Source organism: Cibotium barometz, chromosome 10 (assembly GCF_041138505.1).
Source record: "Cibotium barometz isolate CiBa-2024 chromosome 10, ASM4113850v1, whole genome shotgun sequence".
NCBI classification, from domain to species: Eukaryota; Viridiplantae; Streptophyta; class Polypodiopsida; order Cyatheales; family Cibotiaceae; genus Cibotium; species Cibotium barometz.
The window spans coordinates 37758986-37775905 of record NC_141055.1 but is presented as its reverse complement, the minus strand read 5'-3'; the positions used below and the strand labels follow the sequence as shown (position 1 = coordinate 37775905).

The window sequence follows — 16920 nt, the reverse complement described above, 5'->3', positions numbered from 1 at the left end:
TGGCTTATGTCTGCTGCAGAGTTGTCTTATCTGGCCCCTTGTGAGAGGAGGGGTATGGCAGATTGAAAGGGTGGAAACAGAGATTGGACAGTGGATGTATGTTTGTGCTGAATTGTGAAACCATGTACATGGGATATGCCAGATGTGTGCTCAAGGCTGCCCTGCTGAATGGTCTTGACTGATCAGAGGGAAACACAGAGTGTTGCTTTTGTGGGACACAGATCTGTGTGTGAATCCTGTGCTAAGAGGTCTTGTGCGCTGCCAGATTGGACATACAGGTGTATTCTCCTAGCTGGTTTTGTTGTACTCAGCTTTACATCTTTTTGAATTTGAATAAAGAAATACCTAAAGGGGCGCAAAGCTTTGGGGCCAACAGGTGTCGGTTTCATTTCAGATTTGGGGCACTCTAGCTCCAATTAAATTTGTTTTTATATTTGGACTACAAGTGGAAGGGTGACTGCTAGTCTACCGCACTTTGGTTTCTACCAGAGGCCGGTTTCAAGGTTCCGTCGCCGGGACCCATCATCAACTTTCTTAAGGGGGTGAGCTCGTGGTTGACTCGAGGAAAGTCATCGCTGAAAAATTCAGCAGCACGTCTGATACAGAAGACGAATATTTTTATCATGAAGAGGAAGAGCAAGAGACCTCAACTGAAAGAAATGAATCTGAGGATATTCTTGCAGGAGAACAGGCTGCAGATGATGAGCAATATGAGGATGTAACACAGCCAGAAGATATGCCTAGTAAAGAGGAAGATGATGCTCAGTTTAAAAATCGTTTGGCTGGTGTTATGGATGTGTTTATGCAGCTCACACAAAGTGAGAAGTTTGCTGAATTTATGAGACCCCGTACACAGCCTGAAAAGAAGAAGAAGAAGGTGCGTTCTAAGAACCTTCCTCAGGGTCATAGTGCTGCCTTCCCACAAGATCCATCTTTTGGACAGTTTCCGAACATGCAACATGCTTTTGGTGCTAACTCTCAGAGTTCCTTCTTTGGACAGCCATCTATTCCTCAGCAGACTATGCATCCAGGTTATTTTGGTGGTGGCTCTATGTTCCAATCCATGACTGGGGGTTATCCTCAGGGAGGCATGGGTATGCCAAGGACTTTTGGAGCTAATTTTCAGCCTGGTATGCAGGGGAATATGTATGGTGGTATGCAGTCCGGAATGCAAGGAAACATGTTTGGGGGCATGCAACCCGGAATGCAAGCAAATATGTATGGGGGCATGCAGCCCGGTATGCATAATGGTATGTTTGGAAACATGGCTGGAATGTATGGCATGCCAGGTGTGGGAATTGGTAATGCTGACCCTATGATGGGCATGAATGCTGGGGGTAGCAATCTTGTGAAGCCACTTCCTTACGATAATCTAACGCCTATGGGTAAGGCGAAGGATTATAAGGAAGGGGGAGGTGCTGTGAAATTTGATACATTCAGTGGGGCCAAAGATAAGTTAGAGGCACTTACCTTTTTACAGCAGTTTGCTGCTGCTTTTTCTGGTGGTAATTACACGGAGTCCTCAAAGGTGAGAAAAGCTGCGACTTTTCTCAAAGGCAATGCATTGCAGTGATGGTCTACTCTTCTTCTGCAGGGCATAGCACCAACTACTTGGGTGTAATTTAAACAAGTGTTCTCTTCCGTATGGCTCGCATCTACTTTTGAGGTGGATGTAATGACAGCATGGCACAAGTTGGATGCATCAAAATGTGAAAATCTGGAAGATTATAACAAGAAGTTTTGGGAAGCTTTACTCCCAGTTACTTCTTACCGTGCGGTGCCTTTGTCTGAGCAGGTGGAGAAGTATTGTTGTGGGCTGCCCAAGGAAGTGCGTGACTATTGCATCAAGACTCGAGTAACAAACATGTCACTGATGATAGAGAATGCTATGACAGCTAATGCGTTACTCACTGGAGTCTCATCTGGATTTAAAGGCAGTAAGAACTCGAGCAAGAAATCTGAAGTCTGGGCATGATTCGCGTGATGCAAAAGGGTCTACAGAGACGCGGTATAAGAAGTTGCCAATGCCCAAGAGAACTTCTGAGGAGAGACATGCTTTGAGGGATGCTCGGAAATGTTTTTATTGTACAGAAGAGGGACATATGTCTTTTAATTGTCCCAAGAGAAAGTCCGAAAAGGACTCTGACAATAAAGGGGAGCCCAAGTCAAAGAAACCAAAACCTTCTGCAGGGTTAGTTCCTGATCTTGTTGGGGAACAGCCGGGTGGTGAAGAGTCTGAGTTGTGCAGGGCATGGGACAAAGTGAGAGATCAAAATGCCTTGATATTCTTTGATACAGGTGCTAGAGCCAACTTCATTTCACCAAATTTGACTGGCCGATTGGGGATTCGTGCAGAGGAGATGGGGCCGTTATATGAGGCTAACATGGCTTGTCCAGGGTATGCAGAACCCGTTACTCCTATCATTGGGAAGCTCAGGCTTCATTTGCAGGGTTATGTGGACAGCGAAGAGTTTTTCATCATGCCACTTGATGGATGTGATGTTTTGTTGGGAATGCCATGGTGCCACAGAGTACATGCGGTGGTGGATACATACAATAGGAAGATCACTTTGACTCATAGAGGAAAAGAACATGTTTTGGATGTAAAACTTAAAGGGGAATCTGTTCCTATTGTATAAGCTTCGGCAATTTCATCAGTAATGAAAAAGCATCTTTTCGCATACTTGATTTATGTAAAGGATGCACAAGATGATAAGTCTAAGTCTAATTTGTCTATGTTAGATAAGGACAGGACTGATTTCTTATGTGGGTTCCAAGATTATTTTTCCGAGTCATTGCCAGGGGAACTTCCTCCGGAGAGGCCAGAAGATCATGCCATTGATCTAATTCCTAGTAGTACTCCACCAAATAGACCGCCGTACCGTGTTAGTGCAGCCCAACAAGAAGAAATTATGAGTCAGGTACAGGAGCTGTTGAATAAAGGGTTGATACAGCCTAGCTCATCACCCTTTTGCTCACCTGTATTCTTAGTGCAAAAGAAGGATGGTTCTTGGCGCATGTGTATTGACTACACGGCGCTGAACAAGCATACCATCAAGAATCGATTCCCCATTCCGAGGATTGATGACATTTTGGACCGCTTACAGGGCTCCACAGTCTTTAGTCGTATTGACTTGAAAAGCGGGTATCATCAGATACGTATTAGACCCGAGGATGTGCATAAGACAGCATTTCGAACCACGTTTGGGTTGTATGAGTTTTTGGTTATGCCCTTTGGTTTGACAAATGCACCTGCCACATTTAACAGAATGATGGACAGGATTTTCCGGCCTCATAGAGCGTTTGTGGGCACATTCTTTGATGATATGATTGTGTATTCACACACTGAGGAGGAGCATAGAAGGCATTTGGCCATTGTATTTGCAGAACTCAGGAACCATAGGCTGGTTATTTAATGGCAAGAAGAGTGAGTTTTTCTTGCAAGAGATACATTTCTTGGGACATATTGTGTCTAAGCATGGAGTCCGTATGGATCCATCGAAGGTGGAAGCAATTCTTAATTGGCCAGATTTGAGGACTGTGCATGATGTACGCAGCTTTTTGGGATTGTGTTCCTACAGGCGGTACATACGGTATTTTGCTAAAATTGCTTCGCCCCTTCATGCCTTGACAAAGAAGGAAACTCCGTTTAGATGGGCTGATCAGAAAATTACAGCCTTCAAAAAGCTTAAAGAAAAGCTTACTTCGGATCCAGTATTGGTATTACCGGTCCTCCGAAAGGCTTTTGTTGTCCAATGTGATGCATGTGGAAGTAGCATTGGGGCAGTTCTCATGCAGGAAGGACATGTGATAGCCTATGAGAGTAGAATATTGCAAGATGCCGAGAAGCATTTACAGGTTTATGAGAAAGAGATGTTGGCTGTAATTCATGCTCTTTCTACATGGAAACACTATTTGCTTGGGGCTGATTTCACTGTGCAGACAGATCATCAGACCTTGCGTTATTTCCTCACGCAAACTAAGCTTTCAGAAAAGCATATGCGATGGGCAAACTTTTTGTCTATGTTTCACTTCCAGATTGTGCATGTGGAAGACAAAAAGAATGTTGTGGCAGATGCTTTGTCACGCAAGCCACAGGTCTCAGCAGTTTCACTTGCTTATCATCATGAGCTTGATGAAATGAAAGAGCAGTATGCCCATGATGAGGACTTTGAAAGGTTGTATGATCAGATATCTGAGGGTCAGCGGCATGAGCACTATACTCTCAGAGATGGGTTTTTATTGATGCATGGCAGACTGTGTGTTTCCAGGCCATTGCGACTCAAGGTTACGATTGAAAGTCATGCTCCACCGTATGCAGGTCATAGAGGTATTGACGCCACGGTAAAAGCAATGGAGACTTTCTTTTATTGGCCAACCTTGAGAAGAGATGTTGATGCCTTTGTCAAGCAATGCATCGTATGTCAGAAGGTAAAATTTGACCGTCAAAAGACACCAGGGTTACTACAGCCTTTACCTATTCCAGATAGACCTTGGGAGAGCATTGCCATGGATTTTATATTTGATCTTCCACGGACACAAACGGGCAATGATGGCATTTGGACTATCATATGCAAGTTCAGTAAGCAGGCTCATTTTATTCCCGTGCGTAAGACGATCAAAGTTGATCATATGGTGAAGTTGTTCATGGCAAACATCTTCAAGTATCATGGCTTGCCTACATCTATCATTAGTGACCGTGATCCACGGATGACGAGTTTGTTCTGGAGAGGGTTGTTTGACAACATGGGTACAACTCTCAAGTTTTCATCTTCATTTCATCCACAAACAGATGGTCAATCGGAAGAGGCTAACTCTACAGTGTTGGATCTTCTTAAGTGTTATGTGTCATAGCACAAGCAACAATGGGAAAAGTATCTTCCTTTGGTGGAGTTTGCATGTCCATACCTCGACGAGCAAGGCGCCTTTTGAGATTGTGGAAGGAGGGAAGAAGGTACCACCCATTTTGCACACAAAGGATAAGATCTTTGAGGCTGATCAGTATGTGGAAACCATGGATGAAGCTTATCGGAGAGTTAAGTTGGCACTCCAGAAAACTCAGCAAAAGCAAAAGAAAGCAGCAGACCGTCACAGACGTGCATTAGAGTTTGCATTGGGTGATTGGGTTCTTTTGCGATTTGAAAAGGCTAGACTCAAGAAGATGAAGGGTAAAGAGCGCTTATTCCCTAAGTTGAGCATGCGTTAATATGGACCTTTTCAGGTATTAGAAAAGATTGGTGAGGTGGCCTATCGTTTGAAGCTACCAGATCACTGGAGGATTCACAATGCATTTCACGTGAGTCTCCTTAGACCTTTCCGTGGGGATGTGCCTGAGGATGTATCAGATGAGGCTCAGCTGGAAGTTGAGGAACTTGATGAGGTTCTTATTCCAGAGCAGATACTGGCACATAAGGAAAGAACGGTACGAGGTAAAGTTTCCCGTCGCTATCTTGTGAAGTTCAAGAACTATTCACCGATGGATGCGAAGTGGATGGAGGAAGGTGACTTAACATATTCACCTTGCAGCTTTATCTCGATGCCTTTGAGTTGGAGCCGACTCTTGTTTTGGCTCATTCAGGTTCAACAGAGCATGGGTCTGGAGCATTGCCTGATGCTCAAGAGGGGGGTAGCATCTCCACTCCCTTGATACAGACAGGCTCAGATGACATCTAGAGGTCGCTTGGTGCAGTTTTTGTCTCACCCGAAGATACTGATGGCTGACAGTACATCTGTTTATGGGACTTCTATGATATATGTGTACTAGTCACATTGGATGTTGTGGTTGTGTATGGTTCACAGTGGTATACAACTTGGACTACTACTACGCCATTGGTTTGCAGTGAATGATGTTACATGTGCATGGCTTAGAGAGATTGGGACGCTGATCTTGCCATATTGTATATTTCACTTTAGATATTTTGCTGTATCACCAAAATGCAATCGAGGACGCTTGCCATTTTTCAAGAGGGGGGTATGTCATGACCCTGTGAAAATGGAACAGCACAAGTGTGGGCATGGTGGTTGCAGAGCAAAATAAATACTAAATGATTCACATTTGGGGTGCCCGGACAAAGGAAATGATGTGTGGACATCTTCAGGTGTGAAGGGGGACCAGAACATTAATGAAATTTAATGTTTTATTCATGGGTGGCCCCTAGGCCCAAGTGGTCCCTAGAAACTTTAATAAACATTAAAGTTTGAGCCTTTGGATATTTTTGGAGAGAGAGAACTCCACTTTTGGAGTTACACGTCTCTCTCTCTCTCTCTCTCTCTCTCTCTCTCTCTCTCTCTCTCTCTCTCTCTCTCTCTCTCTCTCTCTCTCTCTCTCTCTCTCTCTCTCTCTCTCTCTCTCTCTCTCTCTCTCTCTCTCTCTCTTGCTTTTTGGGAGGCATGCAAATTACCTGCAAGCAAGCTTCGTGCGTAGAGAAGAGAAGAAGACTGTCGACTGTTTTGCTGCTGTGTGTGAGAAGAGCAAGCTGTTTAGATAGGCCGTACAGAGCTGTACGACAGCAAGTACATGTGTACGGACTGCTGCAAGTTCAAGCGGCGCTGACAGAAGCTGAAGGCGGGTACAGTACATGCTGCAAGTTGTGCTGCTGGTACAAGCGCAGCTGACAGGACAGCACAGACACCTGTACGGACATGTACAAGCTAACACAGACAGCGCAGACCTGTACGAACAGGTGCAGGCTGTCAAGTACTGTTCTGTCCAGCAGGTACAGGTGGAATCAGCTGGAGGCGCAAAGATAGTACGGACAGGTACAGTACGCTGACCTGTACGAACAGGTGCCGGCCTTCCGTGCTGTCCTGAACAGTACGGACAGGTACCGGCCTTCCATACTGTTCAGTCTGTTCATTCCTGAACAGACTGCAAGTGGTGCATCTCCTGCTGTAGCAGTTGCAGTCTGTTCAGTCTTGAACAGACTGCAGGTGGTGCATCTCTTGCTGTAGCAGTTGCAGGCAGTGCTTTACCAGAGTTTAGTTGGTGCATCAGTCAAGTGGTTGCAGGGAGGCAAGTACAGACAGTTTCTTGCAAGTACAAACTGGTACGATTGGCCTCACGAGTGTAGAACCACGTGCTGATTTGGTAAGCTTTGAACTTGTCCATCTTTCTTTCTTTCCATTGGCTTATGTCTGCTGCAGAGTTGTGTTATCTGGCCCCTTGTGAGAGGAGGGGTATGGCAGATTGAAAGGGTGGAAACAGAGATTGGACAGTGGATGTATGTTTGTGCTGAATTGTGAAACCATGTACATGGGATATGCCAGATGTGTGCTCAAGGCTGCCCTGCTGAATGGTCTTGGCTGATCAGAGGGAAACACAGAGTGTTGCTTTTGTGGGACACAGATCTGTGTGTGAATCCTCTGTGCTAAGAGGTCTTGTGGGCTGCCAGATTGGGCATACAGGTGTATTCTCCTGGCTCCTTTTGTTGTACTCAGCTTTACATCTTTTTGAATTTGAATAAAGAAATACCGAAAGGGACGCCAAGCTTTGGGGCCAACAGGTGTCGGTTTCATTTCAGATTTGGGGCACTCTAGCTCCAATTAAATTTGTTTTTATATTTGGACTACAAGTGGAAGGGTGACTGCTAGTCTACCGCACTTTGGTTTCTACCAGAGGCCGGTTTCAGCCTTGTCGTGGACAAAGGCAAAGTATCGGACTGCTTGTGGTGCTGCTTTCGAGGTGGTGAGGTTGCAGAGGTTACTTGGCAGGATTGGGTTTCCACTGGTGGAACCCACAGTCATCCAGAGGCATTTTGTTCGTAAAAAGATCGTTTTGCTGATGACATCTTGCTAGAGTTCTGTTCGACACAGGACAGTGCGGTGGACCTCTTCACGAAGTCTCTATCTCAGGTATTGCTTCGGCGGCACTCCATCTCCCTGGGGTTTGTTCCACATCCAGGAGCTGAGAGGGGGTGTTAGCAGTCATCTCCTATCTGTATATTTACACCAGGGCCTCTGTTGTGGGTGTGCCCGCCCGATTTAGGTGTTTTCTCATTTTTCCCCACTCTCCATATTTTTCCCTATTTTTACCACGTGTGGGAGGCTGTCCTATAGCTCTTGGCTGGTCCAGACACTGGCCGACTGATTCTACTGGTCCCCGACTTGTCCCGAGTGCTGACCGACTTTGAGTAGCTGACCGACTAGAGGACTGAGCAGGTCGTGGACATTTATGGTCCTGTCGGCTGTCTTTTGAGCAGGCTGACTGGCTGATGGGGCCATATAAAATGGCCCCATCACCCCCCACACTTTGTATTGGGTATTCCGGGTTTTCTTGTGTATATAGTAGAGTCATACGCCTCTCTCTCTCCTTCTCTATTACTGTGTTTTTTTGCAGTGCACTTGCTCTTGAGTTTTCAGATTTTGTCTTCATCTCTCCGCTGCATATTCCGACAGAGGTAGGATGGGTGACAAGCTATGGGATCCATGTGCAAATGTTACATGCATCCCACACTTGGATGCCACATAGACATATCTGAACAAGAAGATGCAAGATCCGGAGTGGAAATTGGTCCCACGTGAGCCCAGTCCAGGACGAGTCAGCCAACGTTCCACTCTACCCATCCGAGGTCAGGTGTGCATTGTCCTGCACATGAAACAATGCCACTCCATAGTGTGAGTCTCTCTCTGGAATGATGTCAGGTGTCCTCTGTATTTGGTTTGTAACCAGATATCATGCATCCGTCTAGAAGCATGTAGGTTGCATGTAGAAAGGGGCTAGCCCTTAGGGCTACCCTAGAAAAGAGAGTCATCTCTTGCAATGGGCCTGGGCCAGGCTTTTGAGCCACCCCAAGGGGCGAGGAGGGCCCCAAGCTTTGCCCACCAGCCCTAGAATGGGTTGGGCAGGCTATCGGCCAGCCCAAGGGCCTTGCCCCAGCCAGGCGGCCATGTATGGAGGCTGCCCATACAGACTGCGCAGGGCTGCCCAGCACATGCACAAGGTGGCCAGCATGTTAGCAGTGTGAACGATGATTAAAATAGTACTTTTTTGCTGGACCAGGTCGTGGAGGAAATCATGAACAAGCCGACCAGCATGTATAAGGGGTATAAATACCCAGCCTAGTGCCACACAATAAAGCCTCTTCTGTGTGAAAACAGTATTTTTCCAGCCCTAAAAAGGGGAATTTTCTGGGTATTTTTGGTCTTTTTTGGGGTTTTTTGTCTTGGCTGCTGACCTACAACCTTTAGGCTGACCAACCAGCACTCCCCCTTGGTATATATAGCCTTGCCTCATCACTTCACTCAAGGTACCACATCATTGATCATATCCGGTACCACACCATCTGTTGCTGCTCCTGCTGTTGCGGGCTCTACGTCACAAAGCTTCATCACCCTCGCCAGTCAGGACAGCACATCAGCGTTTTCTCTTATGGCCACATCATGGGACAGCAGCCCACTCTTTGCTACAGGCCACACAGTGGGACAGCAGCCCTCTCTACTTACATATCAGCATTTTACATCAGCATACATCAGCGTTTTACTTCAGCATTCATCAGCGTTTTACATCAGCTTAATCAGTGTTTTACTTCAGCATTCATAAGCGTGTTACATCAGCTTACATCAGCGCATTATCAGCGTTTTACATCAGCATACACCAGCACATCATCAGCATTTACATCAGCGCTTACATCAGCATATCAGCGTTTTATCACGGCTCATGGGACAGCAGCCTCCTCTGCTATACATACAACACTTCAGCGTTTTTGCCTCAGCTCTCACCATCGGGACAGCAGCCCACTCTCTGCTACATCACACCATCGGGACGGCAGCCCACTCATTGCTTATCTTCACCATCGACATCACTTCAGGTATGCAGCACCCGTGTCACCAAAGCTTGCACCACTCCGGATGGCAGCCCTCTCTACTCCTCTAACCACTTCAGGTACGCAGCACCCATGTCACCAGAGCTTGCACCACTTGGGACGGCAGCCCTCTCTACTCCTCTTACCACTTCAGGTACGCAGCACCCATGTCACTAGAGCTTGCACCACTCAGGACGGCAGCCCTCTCTGCTCCTTGCCAATTCAGGTACGCACCACCCATGTCACCAGAGCTTGCACCACTCAGGACGACAGCCGTCTCTGCTCCTTACCATCTCAGGTACGCAACACCCGTGTCACCAGAGCTTGCACCACTTGGGACGGCAGCCCTCTCTGCTCCTTACCATCTCAGGTACGCAGCACCCATGTCACCATAGCTTGCACCACTCAGGATGGCAACCCTCTCTGCTCCTCACCACCCCTCATGTACATAGCACCCTTGTCACCAGAGCTTGCACCATTCAGGTACGCAACACCCTTGTCACCAAAGCCTGCACCCTTCAGCTCTTGCAGCACCCTCGTCATCAGAGCTTGCACCACCACCACCACCACTCGGGATAGCAGCCCTCTCTGCTCTTCATCTACCGCCTCAGGTACAACAGCACCCTTGTCACCAAAGCCTGCATCACCTCATCTTCCGCTGCCACTAACACCTCGGGGTGCCTCTACTTCCACCGACGCGAGCCTTCGACACCAACCACCTCACGTGATGCCTTTGCCTCACATCGACGCGAGCCTTCGTCATCAACCGTGCTTCAGCTCCGACGTCATCTCTGCTTCTATACTGGTCTTTCTACTCAGAGTTACCGCACATCAGAGGGCTCTTGTACATATGTTCATTCACCATTATATATAGACTCACTCACATATTTCATGCTCTGTTGTTTTGCTCTGATCTCTCGTACATTTGGTCCTTTCGTCCTTTTGCCCTCACATCTTCTACAGGTAATAAACCTCCCACATGCCCAATTCTTCGAGTGAACTGTATTCCTTCCTTACCTATATCAAACTTAGCAATGCTTCTTGCTTAAACAAACCTCTCATTTCCGGATATAATTGATCTCTTTAGCAGACAGTGCATGCAGATGCCCACAATAACCATTGCACTCAAAAGATGAAGAAGTTGACTCCCAATCACATTGAAATGAGCAATTGCACACAACAATCCTGGACGGTTTAAGATACCTAACCAATGCCCATGTGATACAGTGAGCTTTAAGCAAAACAAAAACGAAACCAAAAAAAAAAAATTAAAAGGATGTGAGCAAGGCCTTTCAACAAGCTGCAACTCTAAATTGATTCCTCATAAACCAAACCATGTGGACTGAATTCCCTAGCATTTCAGTTTCTTAAACAGTCCTTATTCACAAATGGGAAAAAAAACAGTATTGCATGCTGAAAGATACCGAGAAAAGAAAGTACAGGTGCCACAATTCCACTGAGTACAATCTTTCTCACACCAAAACCAAGAGGGAAACTTGGTCATAAGTAATCTCAAATTTAGTACTCTTTTCTGTGTTCCTTTTCATTTTCCAGTCCTACATCCAGCCAAAAGATTGAGGCATGCACAGAAAAAAAATACCTGTCTACATTTGCCAACACCACTAACAGTCATTTTCCAGTTAAGCTCCTTATGTCCTACTTCAGCATCAAGCTCATAAAGCTCATAAAATTTCCCCTGCAAGTGTATGATGAAGCAGGAGATGTCTTCAATACCTTAGAAGATTAGGCTCCTTCAGCAAGGCTTAATGGAGCAGTTCATGGAAAGCTTCTTACCACTTTGAAAAAGAGAACGGTGTCCATATATTGGCATTTTGTCCCCCAGTACTGTTTTTGAGATGCTGACATCTTGTTCAGCACATCCAATGGCATCTGCAAGGTTCTCTTGTCGTAGAATGGATCCCCTGGTTTCCTTCCCTTGCTGTCTCGGACTTTGGAAGGACTCAGCCATTCAAACTTTGCTTTTGCTTGTTCCCACAAGCCCTTCTGTTCTTCTCCTTCTCCAAGAGCTTCCATAAGTTTTTTGCGCTTGAGAAGGCGAGACTCATCTGTCAAGTAGCTATCATGATCCTCCCGAATCCGTTTGATACCAGGTATCGATGAATCAAGTGGATGTGATGGAACGAAGGAACACATCCTGTAAAAGCCAAACTATCAAAAATTATGGTACAATAACATACGTGTGAAGACACAATGTTAGGGCTCAGGCACCCTGTTCCAAAAAAACAAAATTTCATGGAAGGCATGTATAAGGCCATGGTGGCAACATTTAGGGGTTTTAAGTGCTCTGCCCAAAAAGAGATGGGGCTAATGCCTGAAGCACAGTCTTTAGCAGAGCTTTCATGTTTAAATCAAACTAATAGAACGAATTTAAGTGCTAGAACTTAAGTCAAACGTCCACACTTTTAAAATAGAGCAATGAAGCATACTGTTCAAGAGAACTTTCATGATAAACATACTCAAACAGCATAATTCCCTGTTAAGTAAACTTTCACTCAAAAGCTGTTTGTAAAGATTTAGGGATAAAGGTTCCTGTTCAATAAAGCTTTCATGATGAACTCAAAAGCCAAATGTCAAGATCTAGGAATGACACATACTGTTCAAGAATCATTCATGCTCAAAAGGCCATACTATCAAGGTATATGATTAGAGCACCCTATTCACAACAATGCCTCCATGGTAAAAACATACTCAAAGAACATTCTGTCAATGCTAAGGATCCTGTTCAGTAAAGTTCTCATCATAAGGCTATGCTATCATTGGAGAGAATAAGAGCTCCCGTTAACAGGAAAGCCGTTGTAATTATCATATGCTAAGGAACATAATGTCAATGCTTAGGAGTGAAAGCTCAATAACGCTTTCATTGTAAACTCAAAATACAGTTCAAAGGTCACACTATTAAGGTCTAAGACATCTCAAGGTATATTACTATTGAGAGGCCATACTGCCATGATCTAATACTGTTCAAAGGGCATACTGCCAAGATCTAATATCGTTCCAAGTGTCAAGGTCCAATGTTGTTCCAGGACCCACCAGCCAAGTCGAGAATTTATAGGCTTGCTATGGAGGGTCTCCAAAAGCAGAGGGAAATGCCTTCTTGTGTCAAGGTCCAATAATGTTCAAAAGCCATAGTAAGGCCATACTGTCAAAGGTGCAATACTGTTCGAAGGCCATACCGTCGAGGTCCAATACTGCTAAGGTCATACTGTCATAGGTGCCATACTGTTTAAAGGCCATACTGTCGAGGTCCAATACTGCTATGGTGCAATACTCTTTAAAGGCCATACTGTCGAGGTCCAATATGCTAAGTGCATACTGTCATAGGTGCAATACTGTTCAAAGGCCATACTGTCAAGGTCCACTACTTTTTTAAAGATTGTACTGACAAGGTTTGCAGACAAAATACATACATTCCTTTCATAAGGTCCTCAAAGCTTGTACCTTTCATCCCCATCGACCAGCATTTCAGCTGCATCCATGGATTCTTGCATGGATTTCTTAGCGGCTTCGATGTCAGGCGGAGCCACATTGAGAAATGTGACGCCATTACTATTTCCATTCTTCCACGGTGCTCGTCTGCCGATAGAAAGGTGGCTGTTTTCTGACGGGGGTTCCTGCTGTGGCCGCAAAAGCTTGCTTTTCAACGCTTCAAAGTTGTTCCGGAAATTCTCCTTGCGCTGCGACATCATCTGAGCGTGCAGGACCTCCTCTTCGCCATGTCCAGGAAGATCCTTGTGCTTTGAATTTGAAGTTTTTGCGCCGTTTTGGAAGAAGGAGAGGAGGGACTGCTGCCGTTGCTGCATGTTTCGGGCCAGGAGAACTAAACTTCAGGCTCTACCATGTGCCAGATATACACGACGCAGAAAATGCACAGACTGCAAGTGGCGGGAACCTATGTCATTTTAATCGTTAAATAGCCACAATTTTGGCTAGTTTTTTAGATATACTTAATTTTCAATATTTTTTAGAAAGTTACTATTTCAATAAAGAGTTTTGTTTTCATTGATAATAATTTTGAGTGTATGTGGAACTCTAATTTTGCGTATCTATTCTATTCACACAAATACAGAAAAACTTCATCATCATGCGTATCTATTACTATTCACAAATTATTCGATGTGTATATTTGACAAATTATTTGATATGTATTAATTAAATATCACTGATATGTATATTAAGATAAATTGTTTGATATGTATTAATTAAATGTAACTGATGTGGTATTAATTAATACAACCTTAGAAGATGAGTTATCCCTAACCCCTCTCTCTCTCTCTCTCTCTCTCTCTCTCTCTCTCTCTCTCTACTAGTTAAGGGAGCCCTTTGAGGCTTTTTATAGGGAATTGTGGACCTAAAATAAAAAGGATATGGGTGAATGCATGCAAATAGAAACTATATGGGGGTCATTATTTTATTACCTTAAATAGATAGGATTGCAAATAGAAAGCATATGGGTGAATGTATGCAAATAGACACTATATGGGGAGTCATCATTTTATTTATTGAGAGGATATGGGGTCATCATTTTATTTATTTTTTCAAACTATATTTTATTATTGAGAGGATATGGGGTCATCATTTTATTTACTTTTTCAAGCACTAATCATTACATACTAAAATGAAACCTTAGAAAAACATTTTTATTCTTGAAAACCTCACATGATATATTTAATGGAAATGCAAAAAACATTTTGGTGCCATATCGAAAAACTTCATCATACGTGAATTTATTTTATTAATTCACCTTAGAGCAAGCACCCTCCACAACCACCTCAATGTCTGAATGCGTAAATAGCACCGAAATATGCAAGACGAACCAAAAAAAATTAGACTAAAATATCATCAATCGGTCACCATATACACAAGATCAGTTTTTAAAAACCCCAACCACAAAGTGTATACTGCATTGAAGAAAGCAGACTGTACATTACAAGATGAGGACAAACTGCATGTTCTATTTAGCAAACCAAACCATACATCACATAACATCTTCCTCGTCTGTTCCATACACAAGAAAAGTCACATAAACACTTTGTAAAGCTTCCTAACCTTTACACCTATACGAGAAGAACAAATTCCAGAGTTCACTATTTAAAACTTAACAAAAGCTAATATCTTTGGGAGCCACTCTACATGGACTATGGGAATTGCCGAACAGCCAGGTCTTCCACAATCGAGAGAGTAGAAGCATGGTGATGTCGGTCTTGGGTCCGGCACCCCTCTGTGTCCCCATGAAAGTGTGAATAATACCTAAGTGCTGGAACATCAGAGAAGAAAACATCATCCAAGTCAGAAGCCTCTATCAACTCTGGCATTCTCATCACTTCCCAAATCGCATTTGCATGCTTTATGTTCATGCCCTATCCAACTTTTGGAATGACCCATGAAATAGCGAGATAATATTTTCCTATTTGTAACATCTTTAGTAAAGTAGAATCAAGATCTACACCCAACTTATTGACAATGTAGTTGTCCATATACACATAACATCGATCAAAAAGGTTCAACGCTGTCAAGCACACCTTGTTTTTGAAATCTGTTTGTCCATACAAAGCATAAACTTGACGACCCTCGGTAAGCTCCTCAATTGTGATATTATGCATGAAGAATCTAAATGGGGCTTATGCAAATCTTTCATGAAATACCCTAACATACCTTAGAAAGTGTGCATACGAACTTGTTTCAAACCACGACACATAACCAAACCGCCAGGAGGTTTCTCGATATGCCAACCCATATATTGCTTTATCATTTTGCCAACCGATATAAGAGAAGGAGCCATGAGCCTCACTACCATTTGGAAATGCAAATGATTCAATGGGTCGCCTTTTTCAAGAGAAAATAAACCTTTCATGCATTCATCACAGACAAATTCTTCGAGTGGCTCCTAAAAAGGCAGGTCTATATCACCACTTCTAACTCCCACAGTCACAAAAAAATTTTGCATCTTTGCTCTCTTCTCAGCAGACAGTCTTGGACATATAGGCATCGAAACAGTATAACCTTGTACTGTCCGCTTTGAAAATTTACCATCATTCCTTGACGACCCTACAAAAAAAAAAAAAAACACATGACCCTTTCTAAAAGAGCATAGCCAAGTGCAACAACTGGAAATGTCCACATAAAATATATATCGGACGAGCTAACTTCTTCATTGCACCTAGATTGTGGACTGCCGCCACCACAGATCCCTCAAGAGGAGTCATGACACGAAAGCTGCGTTTTGGCAAGCCAAACCAGCATCATCTCTTGAAGTCATTGGGCATTGGAAATGTCAACAAGGACGTACGCTGAAGCAACCATGAGTCTCCTCTTTGGAGCCATCAAATATCAAATACAAGAAAACACCACAGACAACACAGGTTTGCAAGACTCAATTAAATACACACAAATACATGCGTGGATTCGATGTGTGACTGACAACTCGATAGATGACGAGAAGGTTCGAGTCTAGCGAATTCCAACAAAATTGCACTGCACGTGCAGTGCAAGCCCAAACCATGCACAGCCAGAAACTAGAAAAGAAAGAAGGCCCTCATGCAAACCACAAACCTTAACGAAGTTGCAATCCACGTGGAGTGCAAGGCAAAACCATGTAGAACCGAAAACCAAAAAAGAAATAAGGTCCTCATGCGAGTAGGGAACCTTTCAATCCAGCTGGAATCCATTAGAACTACAAACAAAAGCGATGCGCAAGCACAACACAAGAAAGAAACAATCCAGACGACCAGAAGATTGTAATTGACCTTGATTGGAGCGCATAGTCGAAGCAACATATCCCTCCACGCACTCTCTCCATGAGAAGACAAACGCTGGAAGCCACTAAAGAGTGACGCCATCACTAGTTACGCTCTTTGCATGCCACCACACTATAGAGGCCAATACTTGCAGGCCAATACTTGCACGGCGCATGGAGAGCGGCCACTAGAGAATGAAGCCATCGCTAGTTTCACTCTTCGGATGCCACCCCGCTGTAGAGCACGATTGGCACCACACATGCGGAGCTGCCAGCCAAAAAAGAAAGACCAAAATGAACTATGCATGGACGTGGCCACGTGTCGCCTCAACAAATCCCGAAAAAGACTTTGAATACCTTCAAAAG

The 16920-nt window shown here is 44.3% G+C and overlaps 1 protein-coding gene across 1 annotated transcript in view; it reads right to left on the bottom strand.

The window, feature by feature from the left end:
* MSH7 (MUTS homolog 7) overlaps window positions 1–13729 on the bottom strand; it is an 86921-nt gene extending 73192 nt beyond the window's left edge. Inside the window, exons 1-3 of the mRNA XM_086804071.1 lie at window positions 13260–13729; window positions 11595–11955; window positions 11401–11496 (exon numbers count right to left, since the gene is read on the bottom strand). Of these exons, the coding sequence (XP_086660197.1) occupies window positions 11401–11496; window positions 11595–11955; window positions 13260–13621 (819 nt within the window). The 5' untranslated portion in view covers window positions 13622–13729. The remainder of the gene's footprint in view (window positions 1–11400; window positions 11497–11594; window positions 11956–13259) is intronic.
* Window positions 13730–16920: the final 3191 nt, after the last annotated feature.